The sequence below is a fragment of the Ptiloglossa arizonensis genome, chromosome 7 (genome assembly GCF_051014685.1).
Source record: "Ptiloglossa arizonensis isolate GNS036 chromosome 7, iyPtiAriz1_principal, whole genome shotgun sequence".
NCBI classification, from domain to species: domain Eukaryota; kingdom Metazoa; phylum Arthropoda; class Insecta; order Hymenoptera; family Colletidae; genus Ptiloglossa; species Ptiloglossa arizonensis.
Window position 1 is genome coordinate 15,351,619 of NC_135054.1, and position 21,832 is coordinate 15,373,450.

General features: G+C 37.3%; 1 protein-coding gene across 9 annotated transcripts in view; it reads right to left on the reverse strand.

Moving 5' to 3' along the window:
* Cask (peripheral plasma membrane protein CASK) overlaps positions 1–21,832 on the reverse strand; it is a 266,805-nt gene that overhangs the window by 30,137 nt on the left and 214,836 nt on the right. For 8 of the 9 annotated variants that reach the window (XM_076316663.1, XM_076316662.1, XM_076316659.1 and 5 more), the window contains 3 exons: positions 8,510–8,701; positions 6,422–6,586; positions 5,541–5,609 (listed from right to left, as the gene is read on the reverse strand). In XM_076316663.1, coding sequence (XP_076172778.1) covers positions 5,541–5,609; positions 6,422–6,586; positions 8,510–8,701 — 426 coding nt within the window. Of the gene's footprint in view, positions 1–5,534; positions 5,610–6,421; positions 6,587–8,509; positions 8,702–21,832 lie in introns of all 9 variants that reach the window. The other variant, XM_076316658.1, reaches the window with a different exon arrangement.

Sequence of the window (21,832 nt, forward strand, 5' to 3'; positions counted from 1 at the left end):
CGTGTTTTTTGGTGTGATATTTCGTGGTTAATGTGTGCACGTGTGTGTGTGTATGTGCTTGTGTGTGTATGCGTGTATGCCGGGAAATGCGTGAAAACCTTCTTCTATTGGCTTTGCTTAATTGGACATTGAATTAGCTTAAAAATACAGGCTGATTTTGCTGCACGAGAAAGCGTGGTTCTTTCCTAACCGTACGTGACATTTAACATGGGAGGAGGGGAGGATGGGAAAGATGGGGAAGCCTTACATTCGAGCAACTGTGTACGCTTTTAGAGTTCGTTAGCGAGTAATTGAAAGACTCGTTTGTAAGGTAGAAACGGCTCGAATAAATCGTGGCTGCCTTGATTTCAGAAGTCTGCATCCTGCTCCTTGCTCTGTGTATTCTTCGTTGCGTTTATAGCGTAATCCAACACTCAGCGTTTCGCGCTTAATTAATTTATTTTGTAAACGAAGCGAATTTTCGACTCGGAACTTTTTTTGTTCCTCGACGCGTGATCGTATTCGTACCGATTTTCTAACGATTAACGGTGACGATGGACACGTTTCTGTAATTCATTACGTATACATAATTCGGATATAAGTTCGTAGAACGCTTCAACAACTTTGCGATAAATTTTTAAAGGAAAATCACTCCATGGATAACACATTTTAGAGTCGTCGCGTTACGTTTCGTACTTGTTTCGTCGATGAACGATTAACCAGCAACGACGTTGAAATATTAACGAAATATTTATCGTCTGATTAGATCGTTACGATAATTTTTCATAACGCGAACGTACAACGAGATTATTAACGATGTTTACGGTTCAAATTGGTGTTTAATCCTTGGAACATCATCTTGAGGGAATAAATTGCGGAACTCTCGTCTTTCGAGGCCTCGAAATTAGAGAACCTTTTGCATAAACTGTCCGGGTTGACCCAGTTACGTTCCTTTTCAGTAATTCAATTCCCGGTACATCGAAATCCGATAGAAGTCCATCGTTTAGTAATACTTATCGATTCATGAAATTCACGTTTACTCGTCTCACATACTACGATCGTTACGGCTGACAAAAACCATGCGGGGTTCCGACGCCGACGAAACTACGAAGCTCGATCACAAGTGATTCCAATGTTTCCTTCTTTCGCGTTAATTACTCTAAATTGGTACCTCGTGACGAAACTGCGACTACCGGAACGACGATTCCAGAGTAAGCAAAATTTGCCCTCGTTCGAATCGCGGTGTTCGTTCCATTCACGATACACTCGAACGAAGAAGTTTGAGAATTCTTACTACCTCGTCTTTCGCATTCCTGGCGCCATGCGATCGCCTGTTTCGAATCGCTACACAAATTTCTGGACGGAAAAGGGTTTTCGAAAGGGATTCGTATCCTTTGGTTCACTCGCAGAGTCCCTAAACTAGTTCGCTATCTACACGATTTTTTTCGTTTACAGCAAGCAGACTCAAAATACGATTGAATGTAGGTAACAACGAATTTCTAGAATTATTAACAATGAATTTCCCGGCAAGATTTTCCACAAGTGCAAAGTATGGAATCTTACCGTCAGAGGCTGCTCTTTTGTCCGTAGTTCAAAGCAACGAAGTAATGTAAATATTTAAGAAGACTTCTGAACGTATCTTCAATGGCGCAACTCTCTGACGTTTGGATGTGAATATTCCTTGACGTAAAAGGACGTGAAAGCAACGCAAAGATATATATGAAAGGGTTACGGTTCTTTTTGCGAACCAACAATCCATTAGTAAATACGGTCTAGTAGTTTCTAGACAATTTGATATATAGTCTTGTCCTACAGGTTCCACGACAGCAAATCATTAGCAAGAGTGCACAGAGATCTCCTAACTAATTGTTTAACTTAGGTGTTCTAAGTATTACGTATCGTATGTATGTGGATTATGAAAGTTTGACTACATTCGTACGATATATCCGCACGTTACTAAACATTCTGTACGAATTAGGCAATTAGTCTGCAACCAGTTATCCAGCTATCTGGGAGCTCTTAATCTGCATAGTTCACTCGTAAATTCCCAAAGCATTTTATACGAAAAGACGACACCATCTAAAACGAAATATCGATTTCGAAACCTGCCAACAACGAAACTGTGAACAACTACACGAAACGTTTGCATCTGTTCGCGAAAAGTACAATCAACTAACGTTAATAAAATATAGAATCGAGAAACAGTCTTACGAAGTATATCGATTAAAATTCATCGCGAAGGCAATGACCAGCAAGAGTACAATTTGTAATTATATTTCAGATACAGCTGGTTAATATCGATCAATACAAAATACAAATAGGCAGCAATTCTACGAATAATAGTAGTACCCGGTGAAATCTAATTTTAAGCGATCAATTACGCGAACAATAGACGGATTATTTACCAATACAAGAACCATCCTTGACAGTAATTATTCAACGATCGAGATTCCACGTTCATTGAATATGTAAAGTACACAATGTTTCAATTTCACTTTAACGGATCCACCTTATTTCGATCATAAACGAACAATTACTGCCGAGAATATTGTTTCAATTGTCGAACAGAGATGCACCGATGATCCAGTTATTGTTTACGCAATCGCTCGTCGATATTTAGAGCAACCTTGGTGTATTGTGTTTAACCGCAACGCATGAAATTTTTAATGGCAACTTGGTACCTGTTTCTCGGTACTTGTACAAACGAGGACTTTGAAACCGACTAAATTCTAAAGGCAAAGCTCAACATCGAGGCAAAGCTGACGCTTGGAACGACAACGGTGGATAGATTTTACAATCGAAACTTCGATCTTAAATTTGCTACTCGGAGCTCGGAGCTTACAAGTTAAGCTATCGACACTTCGAAGACGCTAACTAATTGTTCAACTACGTAATACCGTAACACTGGATATATTCCACGTTGAATCAAAATATCAAGACTTCTGTGCACAGAGTGTACCGGCAAGCCACCGCACGAATTGTCTCGTTCTATGTTAAACCTACTGTAGAACTTCGCGCCCAACTACATGTGTATATTTTGCGGAACTATTAAGAGAACTTACTAACTTCGAATCTAATTTCGTTCGAATCGTTCCCGATTGCCAAATAGAAAGGTTACATAAGCACCTCGAGAATCGGGTACAAGCGAGAAATTGAGCGCATCTAATTTCTGTGAACTGACCACAGAGCAATTCCATGCGTGATCGTTATGTAAAGACGACTAGATAATATCGTAAAGTCTTGGTTAAGATTGCACGCGATGTAACGCGTAAAGATCAAATTAGAAATACGAATTAACCTAAGAGGTAATCGGTACAACCGTCAGGAAACATGGTCCTATCGTTGGTAACCTTCTATGGAAGCATTTTCAGGCATGTGATTACTAGAATTTTTTTTAAATTTAATCTTCTATTTAATTTTAAGTTACATTATATATAATATCATCGAGGATTAACAACGACTAAAGACAAACGATCGAGCACCGGGAAATCGATGATTTTCGAACATCGTAGAGACACGCGAAAAGAGAATGGTTGTTTCGGTGGTTTATCAAACGATAAATATATTTACGAGATTTCGGTACGTTGATAGGAGATCGTTTAGACCGCGTTTAATAATTGCACAAGCTGAAGCATCTGTATCGTTCGAGTAAAAGCCTGGTAGAAAGTTGAAGCCCGAAGAACGTTTAGAGTAACTCTAATTTTCTTTTTTAACCGTTATTATTAACTTACGCTACATGCTTTCGAGATTTATCAAGCAGACTAGATGGAATATATTGCTCACATCTCAGCAGATTTATAGATCACAGTGCGCTATGAGAGAACGAACAACGTTAATATTGTTGTCGGTAAATTGTATTATTATTATTATCCTATGTAGCTTCTAAAAATTATGATCGAGAGTCAGATTTTATACAACTCGTTTAACGAAGCGTTATGTACAAGATTCAATGGTAAGAATAAGATTGACGTAAAGTAAGAAATAATGAGAAACGAATCATAAACTTTCAATCAGGAAACAGAGAGTGTCTTGTAACAAATAGGATAGAGAATAAAAAAAATTTTCTTCAAGATCATTGACATTCTTTTAAAATGACACCCTACAGTTTTTTTAATCGATCAATATTTTTACGCGATTAAAAAAAATCTTTCCGGAAAACAGAGGTTCGTAAAAAAAAAAATGTTATTCCGTAGTTCTAAATTATTTTTTCATACAGACTTACGTAATTCCAGTTATAGTATCTATTACGCAGCACTTTATGTATGTCATGGAACTGAATGATGGCACGAGATCCAATATTCTGCTTTGAAAGTATGCAAAATATTCAAAGTAATAAAGGTAGATTGGCACTAGGTCATCTATCTATAACGTTAAATGAATTCCTTCAATGTAAATCGTAAATGAACATATAAAATGTAATCGTTAAAATAAATTCACGATTTCAATATATAAATTCTCATTTCAAATAAAATGGTCAACGAATGTAGAAAAATGCTATAACGAATATATGCACTGTATTGTTCACTATTCAATTTTTCAATGTTGTTGTTTCAACCGAACGATGAAGTAGAAATATGCCGAAAACATAATTACAGAACTGCAAGTGAATATCAGACAAAAACAATACGATGAGTACAATAAAAACCATCATATAGTTAAAAAAATTTAAGCTAAAATTGCAATTATCTCCAAATAATTATCCCTGAAAAACTTCAAGTCCAGTATTGTACATTCCCTTGGTAATTAAACAATTTTTACGTCGACAACTTTGCTGCACACTACTTTGCCTCGAAGATAATTACACGTACCCACTGATAACGAACATAACGGATTTAAAGCGCGTTCGTTAAATATTGGTAAATCGTGAAATTTGTTTACATCCTTGAAAAAAAAATAATGCATCTCGAATACACAATTATTCTCGAATAATTAAAGTTCTAATGAATCGTGACAACTGTCCACAATCGTTTCTATGTTACGGAATAATCGACAAGTTAGCAAAAATTCTCGGGAAGCTGCATAAAAAGAAGTTTCGTACGTCCCAGATTCTACGTGAGTATTGGGTGGGGTAGGGTTCGTTACAAAAATTGTAACTTTCGAAGAGATGAACTGTCTAAACGCTGAAACTGTTACATTTGCCCAACAATCTATTATCGTTAGAGATGATCCGTAATTGTCCCGAGGCAAACAGAAGAAGAACAGATTAAAGCCTACCCAACGATTCAATGTTGATCTCTATTTAAACTGGCGGCAAGAAAATTACGAAGATCTATCAGCGACTTATTAAAGTTCATCGTTTAAGATTTTCGCGACCTGAGAGCCGATAACGGGTTTAATCGTCGTCTGGGTGTGCTCTCGGTCGAAGAAGTGGCGCTTTTATTTTTAGAAGGTTTGGACTTACTCTTCTCCTTGCTTGTTGTAGCCGAAGAGGTTTTCACTGATTTCCCGGACTTAGTTGCAGCAGCGTCCGAGCTGGTGCTCGTGGACACTGCTGCGGGTGTAGCTTTATTTACTGTAGTGGGGTTCTGGGATTGGGTTTGGGTTTTAGGGCTTACTTGTACCTCACAGGGTGGTGGCGCGCTCCTGTAAGATGGCACGATTTTGAAGGTCACCGATCCTCGTGCTTCACGCTGTAACAGAAATCGTAATTCTTAACGGCGTGAAATCAGCCGAACAGATTTCGTAACGTGAAAGTTTGCTCGAAGGTACCGCTACCGTACGTGACGAATAGGATGGGGTTGAACTCATGGTACCTACAACCGAAGAGGGATTAATTCTTCGTGAAAACATACATCGAAAGTGTCTAACGAATTATTTTGATACGATCCCTCGTTTCCGAGAAAATCAATTTCCAAATCGACCGAGAACCAGCTGGAGAACGTGTCTGATCAACACTGGCCGTTTCCACTTATGCCGAGTTTACTGGAAAAAACTTTGTCTGAAGGAAAATCATGCTAGAAACACAAGACAGTGAGAAATTATTTTTAATTTTTGTATCGTTTGTATTTTAAACGAATGTTCTTTCATATATGCATCATTGAGCATTTTGTATAGTACAAATGTTTTTACATACGTAAAAATGATGAATCTGTAAATATGAATCGTTTGATATATGTGTAATACACAGTTAGCGATGGTATCTAGATAAATATCAATCTAGCAAATATTATTTTAATTAATTAGAAGACATAACACCGTCGATTGTCGCTGAATATAAATACCAACGCAAGTAGAAACAGAGAGTAATGGACAGACACAACCAAGTTGTATTCGTACGTGTACCTCGATAATTTTCAAAATTGATTTTCTCAAAAACCAAACCTCGTGCTAAAAATATGTTATTGTACATTTTCGATTTATGTTTCCATAAGGAATCACCCTGAATGTTGTACTACAAATTTGTGACTATTTTCTAGATCGTTGGAAGATTAACTATACTCACGAGTATCTTTTGCAAGGCATTGACAGATTGATTGGCCACTGGTATCCCGTTAATTTCTCTGATCTCATCACCAACGTGAAGAGTCGCTTGTCTGTGTATCATTCCACCGTGCATAATTCGTGCCACCACGCACTTGCCATCTTCATTCATTTTTAGTGTGATTCCCTGCAACCAAACGAACAATTTCACGCTCTCACCGCGTCCTCTTTGCAGTATTGTGCATTCGTGAAATAGAATACAAAAGAATATTCCCCAGTGATGGTAAAAACGTGAGAGGTGAATCCAGAATGAAATTTTGTTGGAAAATATAATGTTACAAACGTTACTGTAACGGCCAGTGACATCCAACTCTTATTTCGCACGAATTTGAACAAAGTCTTTTATTTCAAGTAGTAAAATCAATAGTCTCCGAAACAAGATAACTTTCCTTGATAAGGAATATTCAACGAAATGTACTGCAACGATTTTTGTGAAATTTTACAACGTTGACGGGGTAACCAAAAATAAAAAACTTGTATTTTTTTAACTGCAGGAACTCAAGTCTAACGGGCAAAATTACTCCACAAAGTTTCAGCCCCCTAATTTATCTTTTGTAACTTATCGAAAGTATAGGGAAGTTTTTTAATCAAAATTTGTACGGTTTCTGACAGAAAGTAATATGAGATGCATATTGGCAAAAAATAAACGAAAAAATAGAAAAATCAATTTCACCGATTTTTTTATTAGCTTTGCCTTCAATATTCTTGTAAAAATAGAATAGTGAGTTATTTCTATTCCGAAGCCCTTTCGTACAACAATAGACACTTCTACATGGAATGTGGCAGTGGTTAAAAAACAAACGGTAAAAATTCTTACTAAAGTAAATATTTGATTTCATTTATATCCAGAACACTTTTTTCAGGAAAAATGTTACAAAAATTCAATTATATATTTACGATTTAATTTTAAACGAGAAATTCTATTCTGTGAATTATACAAATTTTATACGAAATGACTGCTTGAAATAACAGTAGTGGCTGAGATAATTTCAACTGCTATTTTAAAATCGTTCTAAAATGGAATCCGAGAGTGTATTTTTTTTTTGTATTAAAACCAATATTTTGTAGATTGTTGAAAAGTATTGGACGTCTATTTTATATGTTTGCTAATAATTTGGAGTAATGGGAACACCTCTTGAAGTATCGCCGATCGAGAAAGTCTTCTTACAATTATTTTATAAAAATATTTATTCATTTGGTAAAAAAGTTACTTGGTTCTAACTCCAGAACTATATCGGGGAACAAAATTTTCGTTTTCATCAATCTTTGAAAAATTGTCAGGTCGAAAAACCCACGTTGTGATATATGTGACGAGATAGCATTCATAATGGAGTTACATAAAAGTTTATCCGAATAACGTAAATGGACGAACGAATACGAATATTTATGCGTTGTGCAAACCATACAACTATTTTCTTGTGCGTATGTGTATGGTATTTTTGTACTATGCGTGACATACTATGTATATCACGCAAATATTACACATGACATATGAACTGCACATATGCAACATTTTTTCTATAAAATCGAATAAATCTTCTCCATCTATGCTACGTTTGAAATTTCTTCTTCAGAAAGATTTCTAAGTTATACCCAACACTTCATTATCTCGAATGATTATTTTCAATGATTACTTTCAAAATAATATTCTGCATAGAATGAACGAAATAACCGTGAAATACAATAATTCGTTATTCGAAACGATATTCATAAATTACATTGTCTCATAAATAGCCAATTTTAAATGTTGCTTTAAATATTCATTCGCCAAGAAAGCTTTGTTACAATCAATTCAACGATGTATCAATAGCAGTGGTGAATTTCTCTTCTCATCGAGAAGATAAGTTGGAAAAATATTCAAAGTTCTTTCCCTTTGTCGGTACAAAGACCACAGAGAAGTGCTCGAGGTAAAATATACACGTGTTGTCGTGTACATTTCAAGTATTTCGTGAACAACATTTACCTTTACGTTTCGTACCGAGAGAGACAAAAGAAAATTTTGAATTTTTATTAACTTTTTATTAACGAGTTATTGTTACGCTTGTCTTACCATTGGCTCATCGGTGTTTTTCTGGAATTGGACCAGTCTGACGCGTGTCACATTTTCGAGGTCTAGATCACCGTTCTGTCCCTCGAGTTCGTCGCCACCGTTCAGATAAGGAAGAAGAGGCGGTGGTGTTACCCTGGTGGCCTCTTCGCCATAAACTTCGTGTCCAGCTACGTCGTGTGCTTGCAAAAGCGCCTGAAACAAAGGACGACGAGGTTGTGTATTAGACGACATTGAAACGCAACATAAACGCGAACATTCGAAGATTAAGCGAGATGGAACTCGTAATATCCATAATCGTAAAAGCGTACGATTAATGTTTACAAAGAGCGAAATGGATTTCAGTAATGCTGTCGAATGAATTATTCTTTCGTTCGTAATTAAGCTGAAATGAATTTTAAAACGGACCACGCCAAACGTGACAAATATTATCGAATAATAAATATAACTCGTTTCAGATATATTGCAGTGCTTTATACGTGTGTATCATATCGTATCGATTAAAGTGTTCGAAGAAACGAATCTGGGGCAGAATTATATTATATATTCGAAGGAAATTGATAACACATAATAAGCTCGTAGAATCAAAAAAATTGTTTTCTTCTTTTTCAACAGTTCTCTTTTGTATTCGTAATATTAAATTTAGAATTTATAGATTTTATAATTATGTTTATTTCGATGGTGATCCGCACGAGTCGTGAAGTTGAACAGAATAGTGTGTTCAGTAATTTTTTGTAAGAATTCTAGGTTTCGAGAAATTCGATAATTGTCATATTCGCTGTTCTCGGGACGAAACACGAAGTTTTGAAATTTCGAAGCGTTCAAGAAGCAAACACTGACGATGACACATTTCATCAAACTGGTTCCTTGATTGAGACACATAGGTCGCTCTCTCTATCGCTGGAAACAAGCTATTTGCACAGGACGTCCGAATTTGTGGTTGGATCGTGGCCTTGGTGCTCCAAGTTCTAACTCCTGTCTGGACACGTTCCAAACCGCAAAGTTCTGCAACTGCCTCAATTATACGACCGAATTCAACTAGTTCTTGATGCAAGTTCATCACGGTTTCAATTATACAAATTGCGAAAAGTATCAAAGTAGTTCCCGCAAAAAAAAAGAAGTATTTCGACGTCCAGAGTGAATTCAACTTAATTTTCATTATCCTATCGTACTCCAACCCCTTGAAGCTTGAACGACAATGGAGGTTCGAATTTCTAACTTGAAAATATTGGTAATATTCGAAACCACGGAATTTCGAATAGCTTCGAGTATTATTTGGAATTAGAAGTGGTCTCGAGGGTGTTTAAAAATGTTGAAAATCAGGGCACGTCTTGAAAGTCGTGACAGTTCTTGAAGGTCTTGATGAGTCTCGAATCTCTCGGTTAAGTGCTGCACGTACTCGATTTAGAAAGGATGCTCGTTACGATTACTGGCAACAGTTAGTGTTTCACCGAAACGAGTCGTTCTTCGACCGATTGTTCGCCATTGTTCGTCGAAACGATCACATCGGAATTCACCTGACAAGTATTTTCTGGTACACCGTATATATCTGGACGTTGTCGATGCATTCGAAATTTCAAACTTTGTGTTTTTACAGGGACAAATGAAACAATATTGTACACGATTCTTCTCTTTTTTACAAGATTCGTAAAATCACCTAGTTACCTACTTTCAATTTTTAAAACACTTCAGAACGTAATAAATTCGTCACAGTACGAATAATACCGGACTGTAATTAAACTAAATCGATTTATAATTTTTCAATAAATAATTTTTACTATTAAATATTCGAGCAATAATTCAAATTCCATTACGTAACACACTGTACCCGAAATAAAATTTCTCAATTTCCATTCTCTGCTTCGAGTACAAAAGAACTAAAATTCATACTGTCTAATTCGACATATACAAGTCGAATATTAAAACAGTTCGAGGGTGAATGTTTTAGAAAGAAATCACAGAAATTCGTAACCGAAACTAGCTTCGATCGAATTCTATGAAACATCGAACCCGCGCGACGAGGAAAAGAACCGACTCGATTAAATACTTTTACCTTTACCGTTATTAAACGTTTCGAGAGTTCGAATGCTTTCAAAGTAGGACTTCTGAAACGTCCGAGACTCTCAAGACGTTTCCAGACTCTTAAGACGTTTCGAAACTTCCACGATCCCTGGGTTTCGAGCGAGACGCGAAACGATTCGAATTCTTGGCGGCGAATTCCAAACCGCGTCGCTATCTCCGTACATCCGAGCTACTCTGTACCAGATGGAATCGTCCGCGATTACAATAAGACCGTATAATTATCTAATGGTGGTGTCCCCATTGTATCGAATGACGGTCCCGGCGGGTAAACAACAAAAGAGGAATAAAAAAAAGTAGCGGTTCTCGAACGCGGTGAGAAGCGGGAACCGAGTCCGCTATCGAGTTTCGGTCGACACGTTCGGTGGCTCTCGGAGCCCTTTTCAATCTCCGTAATGAGAGGAAAGTCACGTCGCTTGACTCGGAAGCGGAAGAAGAAACAGGAGAAAAGTGGAGACAGCTCCGTGCTGCGACGACACACGATACGGCATGTCGCGCGGGTCTGGTACGTTGCAAAGTGTCGGGATAATTCGTTGGAGCGTTGCCAGTGTCTGAAGAGCGTTGACTGTCGAGGCGAGGGTAGGATACGAAATCGTTCGAATTCTTACAACGATGGCGGGTCAAACTGCGGGAGATCTTCCTCGACGTGTAGGGCACACGCTTCACACGCGAGCGAAACTCCCCCCGCAGCGACACCGGCAACGATAGCGATAGCTTCGAACAGAAGGAAATACGAGTGTGGGAAAATACGTTCGTTCTGGTGTCGAGCTCTGCTTGAAACTGTGCCAAAATCGTCGTATGGCTCGCATCGATAGCCGTACCACGTTTCTATTTCCCGTGTCCCGCGGACGCCTAATCTATATGTAAATCCTACTTGCGCGGGAAAGCACGTGTGAAGTGAAACATGCGAGAACGCGCTGATATCGGGAGACTAGAAAATTTTCAACCGTGATCCTCCTAGGTGACCTACGCGCCTGGATTATGAGAGACGCGAGAGAGGGAACGATCGAATTAAAAGTGGAGATGGGCTACGAAGGGTGATCCCGAGCTCATCCTGAAATATTATTCTCTGAATCGAAAGACTACTAGGTGTTTTAGAATCGAGGAATTACGACAATGGCAATTATTCAAACTGAAACTCTTCGAAGTGTTATTTTGCAAGGTTTGACGTACTGTGTTATTAATTTTTCTATTTATGTGTTTGTTCGTTGTATAAACTTCTCACGATCTTGTTTTTAAGAATTCGAATCAATTTTAAACACGATCCAATATATTTAGGAGAACGAATGTATCAATGTATCTCGTAGAATGCACTTACGAATTGCATTTGGATAGAGAATTCTCAGAATCGAAAGATTACGGTGTTGCAGGATCGAGGAATGACGACAATGGTAAATATTCAAACTGAAACTCTTCAAAGTATTATTTTCCAAGGTTTGACATACTGTGTCATTAATTTTTCTATTTATGTGTTTGTTCGTTGTATGAACTTCTCACGATCTTGTTTTTAAGAATTCGAATCAATTCTAAACACGATCCAATATATTTAGAAGAACGAATGTATCAATGTATCTTGTAGAATGCACTTATGAATTGCATTTGGAAAGAGAATTCTCGTGTCGATTTCGATAGCATTCGTCGGTGGCGTTAACGTCGTTAATTGCGCCAGGTCCGTCGAGTATTCATTAATTAGAAACCGCTCGGCTGTCGGGGCTGGGCCGACCATTAAGCGTTTTTCCGGGTTGAAAACCGAACAAGAGGAAGAAAACAATACGTGCCAGTCCGATTTGATTACGTTGGATACGCGACTTTCAGTTTTACCTCCACGAATTAAAATCTCATCCACGCTGACTGCCGGGCATCCTTCGTTCCCAGATTCGTAGATTTGTAGATCAACATTGAACTTTTTCCCGTGTGAAAAATGGGTCGCTGACCATTCAGACCAATTTCATCGGTCTCTTAAATAAATACGAGCAAGTTTTCTCAGTTTGAACACAAGATTCCGTTTGACAATACACGGGAAAGTTTTGGATAAAAATATCCTAAACTTGTGGAACTTATATATTTAAATTTGTATTAAAATGAAAATATCGAAGAAACACAGGAGCGTTTATTATAATAGATATTTTATAAAGAACGTTATATATTGCGAAGACGTAATGGGTAAAAAAGACCCGAGCCACCGATATTAAGAGATCCTAGAAATTTCATATTTCTTTAAGCTCGAAAAGAAATCTCCGGAAAAAAAGGTTCAATTTATTTCGTATATTTCGTAAGTAATTTTTCTATTACACGTGTACTGTGATAAGAGAGAAATATAGATACGTATAAAAAATAAACGTAGAAGATACATTACTTGTAATATGGATGTGTTAATTAGTAAAACCCCGTTACCGATCAATGAACATCATCGCGGTTGTCCACGCGAATTTATATGGACCGAAAAGTATAAATTATCTTAATTCTGGCTAACGTTTAGGGGTATTACGAGCGGCTGAACCGCAACCGTTCGTAGCCGCGTTTGCATGCCAATGAGCCAGTTAGCGATTTTGAGGGTAGAATAATATTGTTCCATGCAAATGTCGGCGGGATATATTCACCACGTGGGTATTGGGTCGCGACTGAAAACCATTGTATTGGTTCAACGAACTAAGTAACCAATCCGCGAAATCTTTTGGTTACGGTGTACTTTGTATTTAAATACGATGCAAAACACTCAACGCACCGTGAAATCTGAATAATTGTAATCTAAATACCATTTACTTGTTTGTTATTTACGAGTTTGCATACCGGAGCGATTTACATATTTCCACGTATAGGTTCACCGGGATCGATAATTTAAGAAGAAGAAACTAAACGACCGAACATAAAGGTAGTGTCTCTGAATTAATTTCAAATTTGTAACCTACCCTTACGAAATGTAAGTTTCCTACTATTATTTCAATCTCCGTTGGTTCCTATCTATGTACTCATAATTTTTAACTTATCTACGCACGAATCGTGAGATAGAACGAAAAGGCTCTAATTTATAACCGTATTACGTACCAGTCAGTTTGTTTCTTTCTTTTTCAACGTATAGAGGACTAAACGTATAATTTCACGTGTTGACTTTTTGTTCCAATTATTGTTCGAGTAAAACTTCGGACTTGTGTTCCTTATCAGAGGGAAAATAATAGGTTACGACCGGGATCCAATTGGTAGAAAAAAAAAGAATACTGAAAGTTGGTTTTGTCGAACAACTGCCACGAACCAGATCGATTCCTTTTATATGCCTCGAGTGCAGTATTACGCGAATCGCGTGTTACGAGAAACGCCCTGAGAAATGAACATCGTGCAACGATAGATGTCGAGCAATATTGTTCCTCGAGCTATAACGGAAACATCGAGACAGGAGCCAAGCGGCGAGATCGTTTCGACGTATACGTAAAAATGGTGCTTGCGTGTCACGTGACAAATGCACGCGATTCGCCTCGCCAAGGGTCATTGATTTCCCCGATTTAGTTGACTGAAGCCATTTCCGTGAGATTCGACCGAATTATTACCCGGTCCCCGGTACGCGTAGATCTCTCATACAAAATGAGCACCGAAAATCAAAATACGTGTAAATACAGGATGCATCGCAAAAGTACCATTTAGATTCGGAGCATACGAGCGATAAAAGTAGGTTTCGTTGCAGTTGGGTCTGAGTTACGTTGGAGTTAGGTTTGCACATAAATATAGACTGTATCGTAACGCGCGAGTACCATTCGGATAGAGGACGTAGTGGCAATAAAACGAGATTTCGTTGTAGTCGGATACGAACAACGTGGATCTGGTTACATATAAATACAAGGTGTTGCAACATACGAATACCACTCAGGTAAACCGAGGATACATAGTGGCGATAAATATAGATGGTCTCGGTTGTGTAGATTCGGTTACGCGTAAATACAAGATGTACCGTAACGTGTGAGTACCTCTTGGTCGGATTCAGAACACACCGGTGATCAAAATAAAAGTTTCGTTCCGGTTGAGTATGAGCTATACGAACTTGGTTACGGTTAGCTCTGAGTCGTACACGATTTCCAATAATATCGAACAGTGTATTGTAACGTATAATTATATCCAGTTTCTCCCATCTCAATTTTACCACCGTCCGTGGTTCATTTGGATTTCTCCGCTTATCGACTTGTATCGCAATCTTGTTGGTCCACTCTTGGGAATTTCCTCGACGAGACGAGCTCCGCAAAGGTAGCGGTAATTTAATGTTAAGTAAGTTTGCTTTTTCGACTTGTGATTTCAGACTTGCCTAAGATTTAGAGATTTAGATATCGAGACTTCCGGTTGATGATAGATTCTGGCGAAGACTGGGGAATAAGCAGGTTGAAACTGTTAGAACCCGAGGGAGCAGTTTACCAAAGTTTCATACCCCCATTAACTCTCGACTGTGGTAGACTACGTCATGATCTCAATAGCGGTTCAGCTTTGTGGAGTTGGATTTCCACCACCCACATCGGTCTTAGAAATTGGGAAGAAAACGTGCAAGAAATGCTAATTATAAGCTTGGTCTCTACTTCTGTGTCGTGGATAAGACTGCTAACCGTACCTGAGAGCTGGAAAAATAATTCCTGGTAAATTATATATTTAAGGGGAATCTTCGCAGAGAGCAACTTCTCGTGCCTGTACAACTACTGATATATCTAACTTCGAGTTTAAGTATAATATTTTTGTTCGATAATTCATTACAATACATCGTTTCCTCGGTTCTTCTCAAATTTAAACGTTCTTCGAACACTTTTAACTTAATTATAATTTTACCGTGCCTTTGCAAACATGCTCAAATACACACATGGTTATTTTTTAAATCAATGCGTAATGCTTTTCAAAGAATCTCGGTAAAAAATTGTCTTTAATCGATACATAATAGCCGCGTAAACGATCGAAGTTATATTTCAAGAGGAATATAGAACAGTGGATCGCAATCTAATAATTGAATTACGCTTTTCATTTACCTGTTTCCTCTTAAACCTTGAATGTTCATTTATTAGCTCGCTTCTTTGTATTTTCAACGCCCAGTTTCGTACTCTTATCAGCAACAGACCGAATGGAGTTGTATTAAAAAGACCGAGTACTGGATTTTAATGAGGCTGCAATATACTTTTTTGCCTATCCCTACTGAAAGAAACATTGTTCGAAAGCATTAAGTGACTGCTTTTTACGCGAATCTGAATTTTAGAATTTATTCAAGAGCAGACGGAACGTTAGAAAGGCTGTGTTTGTGATATATCAAGTGTAATCTGTTATTGTTTTTAAAAGAGACGTGAAATTTTTCTTTCCGCATCTAATGGCGAGAATTATTTTTCAATATTTTGTAAGAATTATTACATTTCGGACATCGTGTCTGGTATCTGTTACAGACACAGGTGAAACTACCTTTTACGTATTCTATTGTTTCAAGATGTACTTTACACTTTGCACCAATCGATATTATACACAAGCACGAAGCCGCTGTCAAAGCAAGAGCAAAATTCTTTGCGAGTAACTATTCTAAATATTTTAGCGTGTCATAGAAGTATGCTCGAGGTATGTCTGCGACCCTCAAACGGTTCGGTATCTCCGATGGAAAGGCGACACAGAAACTATTCGAGGAACAGAATCGAGAAATCGAGGAAAAGATCTAGAAGAACTTTCGCCGCGAGCTGAAATTTCTCTCAAAGAATTCGGGGTGTGAAGAGCGCAAACAGGAATGAGCTCTTTGGATGTGTTGCACATGACAGCCAAGTTAGTATACATATAACGTGTCCCACGGGTGCCTGTACGCGATAGAGTTACACGACTAAGCTATAGCTGAAGTATGAATTCGAGATAGAAATACCAGATTATGCATATAGTATTACCAAAGACTTTCCATCTACGTTACGATGTTCCACCAGTGGAAATAAGAACACATTAGATAAATAACGATGTTCGAGAAAAATTGAAGGAAAATCATGGAATAATATTTTGGCTGGGATACTTGTAGCATCGCTGTGTAGGTAAATGCACTTTACACCAACTACTTCAATAACTTCCACGCTTCTGGAGATGCAACACGGAGTTTTCGATAAAACTTGTTCAGCAACTGGAAATAGATAAACTGTACAGACAATGTTTCGCGCCCGAATCGAGATATCGGATACAAGTGGAGGGTTGTTAACTTTTTTTTTTTCTTTAGACGAATCTACGAGGGTTGGATTAACGATACTTAAAAATATTAAGAGCTTTTCAGGGGTGGATGGAAAATAAATCGTACTTAACCAATTGTTGAAACTGGTCGTTATTTACTGAGAAAGAGTAGAAGTCGATAATTAACAGCTGTGAGTTTTTAATAGAAATCTAAATCTTTATATCTAAATATGATATTCAGAAGCAATAGGTAGAATCATGTGTAAAATGTTTGTTGTAGAATTAATTTTAAGATATTGACAGACGTTAGCTGTCAGTACAATTTATATTATTATGAAACCAACGAATTATTATTAATGATTGATCAGTAAAATGTATAACCATTTAGAGTGCGTCCTAGATTTGTAGATATTCATCCACGAACAAAATAAAAAATCTGAGTGAATTACATTGGTTTATATCTCGTCATAGTATTTCATTTTGTATTTTCAAAATTTATTTTCTTGAAAATAAAGCCACGCATAAAAGAACTTTTATCTAGATTTGGTTATTTACTTTTCCAAGAAGAAACATTTTTTTTTTTGAGAGCATTATATTTTACGAAATAAGTTATACGTGATGAGCTACGTGCTAATTTATTGCGATTAGTGACTATTTACGTACTTCTTTGTATTAACACTGTTGCAAAGTACATATACCAATGTCATTTTTAACTTACTTCGACGTAAAGTATAATGCACTTTTATCATAATTCTAGTCAGCAGTTGTTGTGTACAAAGTAAAAAGCATTGTTGTCCTTGAAACGCAAAGCATTAATTAACTTAAGTAGACATCGTGCTATCCTTTTTGTACACACTTAAAATTCTGCTTTTCATTTTAAATGAAATTACAAAACCGTGTACATAATTCCAATTACGCACAATTTCTGGCAAACGATTGAATATTTTATTTTCGAAAATGTATAAATTGTATAACATCAACGTCGAGAAATATATATATGAAATTAATTTAATTTTAGTTTTGCTCCTCGAAACTAATAACCGAGTCGAAGCACGACGTATACATTACTGAAAAATTACTGCTGAGGAAGTGTTCTTTATCATCGTATAAATTATCGCGCATAATTATAGACATTTATAACGAATAGCTGAAAAAAATTTTTTTTTAATACAGTAATACGTTCTTGTCCTACATCACTGTAAAATTTAATAATCTTTTTACCGTTGACTTTACTCGGACTCGTTTTAAAACGCTTTAGCATTTTAATTTCATTTACGTTACAATTATATTTTCTGCGGCGGAATATCTATCCATTAAAAGCTTTATTATTTACCTGTTCCTGTTAATCGAATTTGAAAGAAAAAAAAAAGAATTTCAGACGGTACGAAAAGACGTATCATTGAAAATGATAAAAATGATATTCTTTCTATTCGAAGAAATCAATTTTCTCTTGCAACGAAATCCATAACGATTTCAGAACGGACCGCGATTATTCGTTGCAGACGTAACTGCTAATCTATTCACTGTTTTACATAGTAGCATATTTCACGTCGACGCTTATATCGACAAACTTCGTCGCGTCGGTTCTGTTCTTGACCCTAACTACTGTACCAATTTGAAAGTACTTCCTGTACGAACGAACTTGGTACGAAGAATGCAGAACCTTTCTGTTCCCAGCGTGGCAAGAGTTGAACGCCTTTTCAAGCACTTGCCACTTCCAACTTGTACGAAACAAACGCTCAATGTTCGAAACTGGCCGGCGACGAACTTTATACGGCGTGAGCTTTGTAGTAGCGATGTAATTACATTTTCCCGATACTAATTTTTCCTTTCGTCACTCCAATAGAATATTCAACGTAATTTCGCGTCCACCGAAGCGAACGGAAAGCAACGAGTGCGTAATTGTACTTCATCGAGCTGAATTTTCTCATTCGTCGTGGAAAGGGGATAACATCTTGTAAGAAATAAGTCAACGTTTTTCCCTCCCTGAATTACGCAAAAGGATACCGAGGAGATTCAGACCAGTTCAGCGATATGAATTTTTTCTTCAGTAACCCGAAGAAAAATACACGGATTTATTGAACATGGTATTATGCATCCTTGATATTCATCTTCTGCAGCTACTATATATTTTCTTCTAAAGTACAAGTGTATCTATTACCAATCGTATTCGAAAGGTATATTATAATGAATTATAATGTAAGCGAACATAGTTTATTTCGTATAAACTTTTCGACTTTCAATTTACGTCCTCTTCGGTATGCAGAAATATATTATAGTTAAATAATTCCATTAATATAAGCTTCTTCCTCTACTTCTTATCGATATTGTAATTAGAATTTTAAATACGAATTATTTCTTCCAATTGAACCTAAAAGATCTCTCTCTCTCTCTCTCTCTTTCTCCAGCTCGTTCTTCTTAAATTTAAAAAGTACATTATCAACGTTTATTTTATTTCCGTTAAATTTCACCAGTAATTAAACAAGCACCGAACTCGTAAGTTTCGGTCTCGTCGTGAAATTCTGAAAGCTGCGACAAGTACTCGAGTTTCTCAAGAGTCAAACTTTCCGTAACTTCCTCAATTTTTGTTCATTTTTACGGGAACAGTATTAAAGCAACTTTCGTAACATCAATTTCCTCTATTTGTTATTTCGCGGAGTTTCCCGTGGGACTCGACACACAAGCGTTACTTGTTCAATTCCGGCAGCAAACACGCGAATTGAAACGCGCGCGGTTCCGCCGCGATAGTCTCCGCCGCATACTTTTCATGCATCCTAAATTTCAAATCAATTGTCCGTATCAACCGATTCCTCGTGACATTCAAGCCATCGGCCCCGAACGAGCGAACTTCGCTCCTCCGTTTTCGCAACTTCCGGTGTACGCGATTGTGCAAGTAGACGTGCTCGCGAAATTATGCAGATGATAACCCGGAAAAGCGGAAGAAGAGACCGGAGCGGGGAAGAGTGTACCGAGCGGACAAAGTTACGAGGGCTGATCCTCGTCGCTGCATACCCACTTCCCAACCGGTAACTATGAGCTTACTTAATGGCGGACAATTATAAACGGAGTTGCAGCGAAAGAATAGACGGAGCAGGAAGCACCGCGAAACAAAGTCCCGAGAAAGAAAGACGTATAGCGGTTGAATGCTCATTGTCTTCTTTTAACGTGTCTTAGGCGTGTGCGAAAACTGACTTCGCACCTGGAAGATTTCTACCTCGTGACGTTTACCAACTTGGCGAAAGATTCGAAACAGGCGCCAATTTTCGATCGATGGAAGTATCGTTGGTTAGCTCGCGTTTCATCGGGCTGTGGAAACGAGCTCTTAACGTGTAGGTCGCGTGGTGTACGAATTATTTGAAGGACGAGTTCAATGCACGAGAAAATAATTAAAAGGGATTGTATGTGTGTGTATTTTGTATATGATTAAGAATATTAATTTGTAATATTTAATCAGTAATATTTTCAGTCGCGTCGACTATTGAGTGATACTTTACTCGTGAAGCAAGAATAAATAATGACGTTGTATTTATGATACAATATTATTGTGTAGATACTCGTCTATCTGATTTATGAGATATTGGTTTGTTTTATGTATTTTATTCATTTAATTTGAATACTTCGTTCACCGTATCGATGAGAGATTGCGAAGATATAAAATAGAAGAATAATTGAGAATATTTCAAATATTTCGCTACGACCAAAATAAATGATATTCTGGCCGAGAATACGGCGGATGGCTAAGTACTTCTCATTTCAAATCATGCGTTTCTTTCTGACTCGTGATAGTTACATGTGGTCGAGCGCTATCATAGCAGAAAGTACCTCCTCTTTTGTTAATGAGCGCGGACCTTTTATTCTTAAGCACAACGTTTAATTTATCCAACCGTTAATACTACCATTCAGAATTAAGGATTTCGTTTTATAGTTTTAAAAGTTTGTATCAAACTTTTTATTATATTACAGTTCCGTAATAAACTTTAGTGTTTTATCTCGATGCACATATAGTATAAATTAATATAGATATCGTATAACTTTCTAACCAAGCAGCTTAAGAGATTTGCTACTGTTGGTATCGATATTCCTGGTATGCAGTACAATCTTTCTCTTAAAATATTATTGTAAGGTGTCTGACCAAACATGGCTCGATACGATGGCGAATAAAACGAGTTCTTATTCAACCGGTTAAGTTCTTTTCCGATAATTCAACGCGAAAAATAAATAGGTATACTTCAAATCGAATCCGAAGTGTTTAATACGATCCAGAGCTTAGTTCATTACAACTACCCCTTTTACACCTTCAGATTTGTATCTATATTGATGCAAATCTGTAAATCATTGGGGCACAATATTAACAGGAGCTGTTTAGTTCAGATTTCACTTTAAACATTTTAACGTAATGAAAATAATCGCGAATGAAGGTAAAAAATTGCACGTCTTACCATTTGAATTTCCCCATGGCCTAATGTGTACACCTGTAACGTTGTATTGTACTTTATCGTGTTATTTTTAATCTCTTCGGAAACGCTGGTGTACGCGTATACATTTAGCGTTTAAATTATCGTAAATACTATAATGCGAAATAGGATTCTAAAATTGCGAAATTAAATTTGTCGATGACGCAATACGGTGTCGTCAACACGAACGACAAATATCACGGTTCAATATCAGTTTGAATTTTTCCATCGAATTTCGAACACTATGATTCGTTCCTGAAGTGGTTAATACGGTCGCGATGTTTTCGTGTTTTATTTTTATTTTCTAATCGTGGAAGTATTACACGCGTGTCAACTGTCAGGGACACACTTCCTACGGTCTAGTATTATGAAATCGTAAATAGCCGCTGACCGCGACTATTGTCAGTGGCGGAGGATCAATCGAAAAACAAACAAGGCCAAGTAAATTTCAATTAATTCTACTAAAACGATCCCACTGCCTGCGCCCTGCTCTAATTTCGTGGCTTTTGTGCCTCCACACTTCATCGACGTTCCGGTATGCTTGGATTACCGCATATGCTTTTATGTTAATGTTATCCTGACCATTGCCCGCTACCTATTGCGAAGTGAAACCGTAAAACGCGTCCGGTGCCGTGTTATTTCTAATTCC